The sequence below is a fragment of the Salarias fasciatus genome, chromosome 3 (genome assembly GCF_902148845.1).
Source record: "Salarias fasciatus chromosome 3, fSalaFa1.1, whole genome shotgun sequence".
In the NCBI taxonomy this organism is placed as follows: domain Eukaryota; kingdom Metazoa; phylum Chordata; class Actinopteri; order Blenniiformes; family Blenniidae; genus Salarias; species Salarias fasciatus.
The window spans coordinates 27,286,854-27,295,750 of record NC_043747.1 but is presented as its reverse complement, the minus strand read 5'-3'; the positions used below and the strand labels follow the sequence as shown (position 1 = coordinate 27,295,750).

General features: G+C 43.3%; 1 protein-coding gene across 1 annotated transcript; it reads left to right on the top strand.

Annotated features, from left to right (window-relative positions):
• Positions 1-4,760: 4,760 nt before the first annotated feature.
• On the top strand, positions 4,761-8,820 carry LOC115382721 (butyrophilin subfamily 3 member A2-like). The gene is made up of 6 exons (XM_030084574.1): positions 4,761-5,088; positions 6,359-6,646; positions 6,719-6,844; positions 8,382-8,399; positions 8,479-8,693; positions 8,779-8,820. The coding sequence occupies exons 1-6, from the start codon at positions 4,761-4,763 to the stop codon at positions 8,818-8,820; spliced, it is 1,017 nt and encodes a 338-aa protein (XP_029940434.1).
• Positions 8,821-8,897: the final 77 nt, after the last annotated feature.

Sequence of the window (8,897 nt, the reverse complement as noted above, 5' to 3'; positions counted from 1 at the left end):
TGGGCTGGAAACTACCATGAGGATCTGGCAACACTGGAGGCACGAGAATCAGCTGAACAGGGTCCCAGACAGTAGCAAACGCGGAAATTACTGTTTTTATTTAGAATGAACCATACAAAAGGAACTATTGGATAAAGAAAATCACTCATTTGAGATCAAAACATAAACCATGAACTCATCCTTGCTGGAAGTACTAGAAATTACAGATCAATGTGGCTGGACGAGCAGAGCGACCTTGCAGAAGCGGAATGAGGTGTGTTTTTTTAAATTTTCTGTTTATATCATGTGTTGTTCGTGTGATATCGAGAGCAGAGAGCCTCTCAGAGGAGCAGCCCTCCTCATCCGGACGGCGCTGCCGGTGTGTGGTGACTTTGCGCCCCGGGCGCAGTGCGCCTCCGCTGGGCACCGGAGCTTAGCAGCCTCCCTGCGAGGAGAGGAGCGGCCCAGCGGCCGCGCGAGCCGTGCGTCTCCGCCGGCTTCGGGACCAGCTTCCGTGGAGCAGCTCCGGGCCGTTTACCCAATCGGCTCCAACTCGGCTCTTGGAAGTCAGACGCCCGGGCGCCGTCACAGCCGCGGCCGACTCAAAGTGCCTCTCTGCTGGGGAGAGGAGCTCCGCTACGCTCCCATCCGAGCTAATTGTGGCTAAGTTAGCAAAAACTGTCGGGGGGGGGGGGGGGGGGGGGGGTGTTCCTCTTCCTGACGTCAGAAAGAGGGATATTTCAGAACCGCGTGTTTGAGTGTATATTTTCTTAAAAGTGGAGTGTGCAATTGAGGGAGGTGACTGAATTTTTCACTTCTGGGGGATCATACAGAGGCTCTGGAAGGCAATATGACTGTAAAGACACCTTTTTAAAGTGAATTTTGCATAATATGACCCCTTTGAAACGGCGGTGGTGAAGCCCCTTCTGAAGAAGAGCAATTTACACCCCAGTGTTTTTAATAACTACAGACCAGTATCCAACTTACTATTTTTAAGTAAAGTTTTAGAAAGACTGCTTTTTAACCAAGTCAATGACTTTTTAATGATCAATAACATTTTAGAACGACATCAGTCTGGTTTTAGAGTGAACCACAGTACCGAGACGGCCCTTTTAAAGATTTTAAATGATATCAGGTGGAATTTAGATAATAAAAAACTCACAGTGATGGTTCTACTGGACCGAAGTGCCGCTTTTGACACAGTAGACCACCACATTTTAATAAACAGATTGAGTCACCTGGTGGGCCTCTCTGGTACTGTTCTTAACTGGTTCAGTTCTTTTCTCACAGATCGATGTTTTTATGTAAGTATGGATACTTGTTCCTCAAGAACCCATGAAATTAGGTGTGGGGTTCCCCAAGGTTCAATTTTAGGTCCCATACTTTTTAATCTCTACATGCTTCCACTTGGGGACGTCATCAGGAGACACGGCATCAGTTTCCATAGTTACGCTGACGACACTCAGCTGTACATCGCTGTGTCTCCTGATGACTCAGGGCCAATAGAAACCCTTTTTAACTGTATTTCTGACATCAAGTCATGGATGGCAGTGAATTTCCTACAGCTCAACCAGGACAAGACTGAGGTTTTAGTTAGCGGTCCTGAAGGTCAGAGAGAGAAGATTTTACCAAAATGATCAGATTTTAAACCAGAACAATCAGTTAAGAACCTGGGCGTGATTTTTGACTCTGAGCTAAATTTTATTCCACACATTAAAAACATCACTAAGATTGGATTTTATCATCTTAAGAATATAGCCAGAGTCCGCCCGTTTCTCTCTCAGGCCAGCAGGAGGCGCTAATGCAGCTTTTATCTCCTGTAGGTTAGACTACTGTAATGCCTTGCTCTCTGGTCTTCCCAAAAAGAACACTTCAAACCTACAACTGTGACAAAACTCAGCCGCTCGCGTGTTGACGAGGACCAGGGGGCGGAGCCACATTACACCGGTTTTACAGTCGCTGCATTGGCTCCCTGTCCGCTTCAGGATCGATTTTAACTTCTCTTATTAGTTTTTAAATGTATTAATGGCCTTGCGCCTTCTTATTTAGCTGATCTGTTTTTACTCTATCGACCCTCGCGGCCCCGAGGTCCTCTGGCAGCGCCTTATTGTGTGTTCCTAAAGCCAGAACCAAGACTCATGGTGAGGCGGCTTTCAGCCACTACGGCCCCCGCCTGTGGAACAGCCTGCCGGAGAACCTCAGGACCGCAGAGACTGTTGATATTTTTAAAGGGAGTTAAAAACACACCTTTTTAATCTGGCTTTTAATTAACCTTTTATACTTCTTATCTCCATCATTTTTATTTTTGGTCATTTTAATTTTTAATCTACTTATCCTATTTATTCATTCTATTTTTATTATGTACTTTTAATTCATTTTACTTTTCTATTTTATAATCTTATCTTACTTATTTTTTATTAACTTCGTATCATGTCTTTTTATGTTTTTAGCTGTTTTAACTCCAGTGTTTCCTCAGGGGGGGTTCTTTACTCCGGGAGTTGGTCCTGGTCCTCTGCTGGGGTTGCTGCGCTCGAGTCCTCTGGTCCTGGCTGACCTGGGGGTCTCCACACCTTGGTGTGCGGGGTCCCCTTGGTCTGATGGGGTCGGGGGTCGAGTGCTGGGGCCCCAGTATTAATGACCTTCGCCTTCTCCTGGTGTGGGCGGCCCCACTGGGAGTGTTTTCTCATGATGCTTAGTACCATGCCATGTCTCCTCTGCCTTGCTATGGGCAAAAATTGTGTGTGTGTGTGTGTGTGTGTGTGTGTGTGTGTGTGTGTGTGTGTGTGTGTGTGTGTGTGTGTGTGTGTGTGTGTGTGTGTGTGTGTGTGTGTGTGTGTATACTTATTGATGGTGCGGTTTTTATTCTTTGGTTTTTATGACTGTTTTTACTGTTCAGCACTTTGCGTTGTTTTTATTATCATGAAAAGTGCTGTACAAATAAAGTTTGATTTGATAATGTGATCATAAATAATCCAATCAGATTGTTTCTCTGCTGCCCCCTGCTGTACATGTGTGCTTACTGTCCTTCATCGACACAACAAACAGCTTAATCATTACCTTCTACTGAATCATATACGCTTTAATGCTGCTTCAGGTCAAAGTCATGACCCAAATCAATCATTACCTCATGAGATCTCACCTTCAGCTGATATAAAACTGTGTCTGATGACCCACTTAGAAGGTTTCAGCACAGATCATTAACAAAGACAACGATACATGAGAACTGGTGGCAGTTAAACCTGTTCCTGCTGCTCATTCTAATCCAGGTTTTTCTGCGTCTTCAGAGCCAAAAGCTTCAGAGAAAACTCCTCCAGACACTGATCAGGTATGAGCCGCTGTGAAAACACATCCAGGTGTGTTTTCCTGTTTGTGTGACTGTTTGTGTGACTTCCTCTGATAAACGCTGTGTAACAGTGACTGATCTGTTACTGTCAGAGTTTAGTTGACTTCACGTGTTTTTGTCACTGATTCAGTGTGTGAAACAGCCACATTTTAACTTAACACGATGTTTCCAGCGAAATCACTTCATTTTGAGGTTTTTGTTTCAGAAGATTTCTGTTACCATGGCAACGCTCTAAAACCTATGAAACAGCAGAAACACTGAAGATGATGGAGTTAGTTTGTTGAGCAGGTGACGCCTGAACTCGTTCCACATATTTTGGTTGTTTTCATGTTTCTTCCAGAAGACGCAGCGTTCAGAGAGTTTTTACTGACATGAAAAGATTTTGTTATTTGGATCATTTGTATGATTCATATCTGTTAATCAATATCCAATCATATCAATTTGATGAATGAGGAAGGGAGGTGAGACGGACTCTGGTCAGGTGAAGATCACCGCCCTGAACATGGAGGGAGGAGGGGCTGCTGGGAGGAGGAGCTGCAGAGTGTCCACCATCTGCACTGAGCAGAGCTCCAGCATCTCCAGAAAGTTTTGTTTTCCTCAGAGACGGAGTCAAAGCGTTTTGAGAAAGTTGTTTTCAGCGTCTCCGAGCAACATTTCATGGAAACAAACAAAACTCTGCTGAACTTTAGTCTTTTCCCCCTAAATGGTTGCAGAGTGAAAGCTGCTCTGAGCGTCTCGTTCAGGAATCCACAGTGTCCACTCGTCCACTGCTTCTCCAAAGTGGAGGACACAGCTGCTCACAGTTTTCTTTAACATGGAAGAATGTCCTGTTTATCGGGTTTATTTCAGTTTTCAGGATGTTTCTCTGGTGGACCAGACGTCTGTGGAGCTCCACTGTCAGTGTGTCGGTGTGTTGCCATGCAGCTGTTTTTCTTCTTCTGACAAGAAGCTGTGAAGGTCAGTAGAACTCTGAGAACCACTGGGGACTTTCTGGACTCTCTTCTGAAAGAGATCATGTGATCTCAAACAATCAACTGGTCAAACAACAGGAGAATGATACACTTTCTTAACACAATTGTCATCCAGATGATGGAACATCTTCCTCCTCTAACTTATTTAAATTCTCTGGATCTAGATAAATACTAAAACAAACATTTCAGAACAGACCTCCACACCTTTCCTTTGCTCCAATAATCCATCTCCAGGACTGAACTCACCACCATGAGCGTCCGGCTCGTCTGTTCAGTGGCTTCTGATCTGTCCAGTTCACCTCCGTTGCACCTGCAACCGTAGAGTCTTTAGAGAAAGGAACCCAGAACATTTCTGTTTGGTGCTTCTTGTGACATGGGCTGATCTTTATGGTTGTGATTCTTGTTGTTTTGATGAATAAACTTTGTCTTCCTGTTGCATGACTGCTTCCTCCTCAGGTCAGTATCAGATGGTCGGCCCCTCCACGCCGGTCCTGGCAATGCTGGGTGTGGATGTGGTTTTGCCTTGCCACCTGGAGCCTGCTGCTGATGAGACTAAAAGCACAGTGGAGTGGTCCAGGTCAGACCTCAGCCCTCGATTTGTCCATCTGAGACGTGACGGCGTGGATTTGCCGAAAAAGCAGCATCTGTCGTACGCTGGAAGAACACATCTGTCCTCGAGCAGACTGAAGCATGGAGACCTGTCACTGCGACTCTCCAACGTGAAGCTGTCCGATGAGGGAAAATACAGCTGCATTGTTCCAGGAAAGACTTCCACCGAGGTTCATCTGCTTGTTGGTGAGTGGAGTGAGGAAGCCTTGACCTCACTGAGTCTTTACCAGTCACCATGAGGAAATAGACAGATCCAGAAACACCTGGTTCAATATCTCTGTCTGAATGAGTAGATTTCAAGAAATAATACTCTTCATTGTGAAGTAAAATGACTAATATGATTTTCTTCATGATCAGTGCACCGTTTGTGCTTTTTGTCTTGGAATTTGCTTCCTGGTATCCAACTGGGTCATTCTGGAGTTAAAGGGATACTTCAACATTTTGGCAAATTTGCCCATTGAGCGCAATTCCTTCGTCATTTCGAACAGCATACTTATTGTTTTTTGTGAGGGCGAGCTGTTGTTTATTCTGTGGTGAGCCGATGAGGGCTTCACGGCGGACATAATGGAAGTGAATGGTATTTTTGCTTCCCCTCGTCAAAGTCATCAAATACACAATCTAAAAACCCCAAATGGAACCTCTTGTTCCATGTGTCATGTGTTTTGTCTTCATTTTGTTTCAACTGTTAAACTTTAATGTAAATGTTTGTTTCTTTTATGTATTGTAATCCCTGACCCCAGCCCGTTGGGACTACAGATGGAAATTAGCCTCTTGGCTACAATCTGGCATGTTTACTTTTATGTTCATTAACATGCACTGTCCCAAACAAATAAATAAATAAATGAAATGAAAATGAAATGAAATGAAAACACTTTGGTGGACACGTTATAATCTGCACTTTCACTACGCTGTGAAATATTAATGTCAAATTACGAGATTGAGTTGTTTATGCGACGATTGCTAAGACGGAACTACTTACTAAACATGGCGTCTGGGCGTAGTGATTTCAAAAGAAAAAGAAGTTCCCAGTATTTGCTGCAATGTCGTAACGCTACAATATTATTTGTTGGTGTTCCTGAGTGTAGTGAATGTGCAGATTATAACGTGTCCACCAAAGTGTTTTGGGGTTGTAGGATTGTGTATTTGATGAGTTTGATGAGGGGAAGCAAAAATACCATCCACTTCCATTGTGTCCCCTGCGAAACGCTCCTCGACTCACCACAGAATAAACAATAGCTCGCCCTCACAAAAAACAGCAAGTATGCTGTTCGAAATGACGAAGGAATTGCACTAAATGGGCAAGTTTGCCAAAATGTTGAAGTATCCCTTTAAAGCCACCACCTGATTGGAGACATGGATTTCCTGCCTTGAAGGAAGTCCACAGCAGAGATCACATGGACTGATTTTTCCATTTGAATGAAGCTGATTGAATCCAGTGTCTGTGCTTCATCTGCAGGCGCTGCCCCCCCGAACGTGGCCGTCTCAGCAGAGGCTGATGGATCCAGTGGAGGAGTGGTGCTGTGCTGTGAGTCTGCCGGCTGGTATCCGGAGCCCGAGCTGCTGTGGCTGGACAGTGAGGGGAAGCTGCTCTCTGCTGGACCTCCACGGACCCTCAGAGGTCCTGATGGCCTCTACTCTGTCAGCAGCAGAGTGACTGTGGAGACCAGACCCAGCAACACCTTCTCCTGTCGAGTCCAACAGAGCAACATCAGCCAGAGCAGAACTGCACAGTTCAGCTTTGAAGGTGAGTCTAGTTTGGTTTCAGTTCGTCTGAAGTCTTCCTCTTGAAACCTCCTGCTGGTTTCTGTCGTTTCAGGGGAGTTTTTCAGGGATGAATCCAGCCCTGCTGCTCTGGCCATCGTCGTCGTGGTCTTGGCTGTTTGCTTCATCATCTCATCTTCAGGTTTATTTGCCTTTTGGAAGCTGAAACTCCACAAAAAGAGTGAGTCACTTTCAGTTTAGTTTATTTACATTAGTACTGACCTGCATTGATGCTGCTCTCGCACTGTTAAAAAGAAACATAAAAAACGGTAATTTTCTGGCAGCTGGGGCGCCAAAAAAATACCTTCAAATTAGAGAAATTTACTTTCTCATCAAAAAACTAGGGCTGTCAAATGATTACAATTTTTAATTAGATTAATCGCAGCTTACAAACTAATCATGATTAATCACAAATAATCGCAATTTGCAACTATGTCTGAAATATACCCCTTTTTCCTGTATTGCATTAACAAAAACAACATGACATGTATATATATCCTTTATTCTTTTACCTGGAGGTTACCCACGCACAGACGGGGAGAACATGCAAACTCCACAAAGAAAGGCCCGGATCCTCGGCCGGTTCTTCAACTCAGGACATTCTCGCTGTGAAGAAAGAGCGCTAACCATTGCTCCACTGTACAGCCCTGCAGGTATGAGTGAGAGGTGTGTTTACACCATTAGTTCTGATGTAATTTTAATGACTACATATAATTTAATGATTGTAATGATTTTTCCCTCTTTTTCTCAGAGCTGTAAAGTGTAATTTTACAGTTAATTTCCATAAATAAAAGAAAAATATTTCTGAAATTAACGATATTTTTACTTTAAATTTGTATGTAATTTTAAGAGATTTTTCCTTTTTTTTTTTTTAGAGTTGTAAAATTTAGTTTTACAGTTTACTCCCTTAAAAAACAGAAACATTTTTGTGAAATTATGACACACTTGTTAACATATTTTAACAATAAATATCCGTATTTCTAATTGGGTTTCTTTGTAAAAGAACAGAAATATTACCTTTTTTTCACAGTTACAGGGATTTCCTGTTATATTACATATGACATGTAAAATCACAGTTATTTTTTGTGAATTATTGGCATTTTGAAAATAAAAAAAAGTAAAATAAACAGTAAAATGCTGTTATATTATAATATTGTTTTTTTGCAGTGCAGTGTTTTCTCTCTTGGCCTCAGTTTGTGGGTGGAGCTCTCCTCGGGAGGAGCAGCAGCTGGTGGTCAGCAGTCTCACATCACAGTGGAAAGATCCTCGCTTTGACTTTTCCATGTGAACATCTGATTTTCTCACTGCATGTTAGAGTATCTGGGCCCGACAATGTTTCAAGTGAAAGTATTTCACAGTTTTAAGAAATGTTCTACATTTACATGAGGTTTTCAAAATGATGTCCATTGACATGGAAATGGCAGAAATTGAAGAAAACGATGACTTTAGCATGCCAGGCCATGAGGTGGTGCTGTTTATGTAATCAGACCACAAACTAAGGGAGTCTGCAGAACCAGACTCAGGTCAGTGCAGGTCTCCCAGCAGTCTAAAGCTGCAGCAGCTTCTCCAGAAAACGGTCCAGAGTGTCTTGAAGCAGCTTAACTCCATAGAAAACCTGACAGCAGAGACTGTGTCAGCCTCCGTAACTCAAACTGGGAGCTGGTTCCACGTGAGAGGATCCTGAGAGCTGAAAGCTCTGCCTCCTGTTCTGCTTTTAGAGAACCTGGGAACCTCCAGTAGGCCAGAACTCTGAGAACGGAGTGTTCAGCTGGACCATGTGGGAGAAACTGATCTTTAGTTTTCTCCTGTTTGCAGGTGACAACAAACCACAGAAGGATGAAGAAGAGCAGCTTGTTGATCAAAGCTCAAGAACGAAGGATTTGGAGGAAGAAAATTTGAGACTGAATGAAGAGATAAAGAAGAAACAAGAAGAAGAGAACGAGTTGGTTGGTGTGATGGAGATGATGGAGAAGATGGAGATGTTGGAGAAGTGGGAGAAGGAACTGAAGAAGATCAAAGGACAGAAGATGGTCCGGCTGACAGAGGTGGAGAAGACGATCGAAGAGAATAACCAGAAAGTTCAAAAACTCAAGGATGGTTTTCATTTGTGGAAAGATCAGCAAAGAAATCTTGCTTTACAAGGAAATGAAGTCCTGAAAAGACAACAGAAGGATTTGAAGGAGTTTTTAGAGTCCACTGACAACAAAATAAAGCTCATCGAGGACATAATAAAA

Excerpts from the sequence above, each read along its gene's own strand:
- LOC115382721 (XM_030084574.1), top strand. The coding sequence starts at position 4,761 with ATGGTCGGCCCCTCCACGCCGGTCCTGGCAATGCTGGGTGTGGATGTG. Across the intron at positions 5,089-6,358 it reads CGAGGTTCATCTGCTTGTTG|GCGCTGCCCCCCCGAACGTG; the intron begins GTGAGTGGAGTG and ends CTTCATCTGCAG. Across the intron at positions 8,694-8,778 it reads AGATCAAAGGACAGAAGATG|ATCAGCAAAGAAATCTTGCT; the intron begins GTCCGGCTGACA and ends ATTTGTGGAAAG.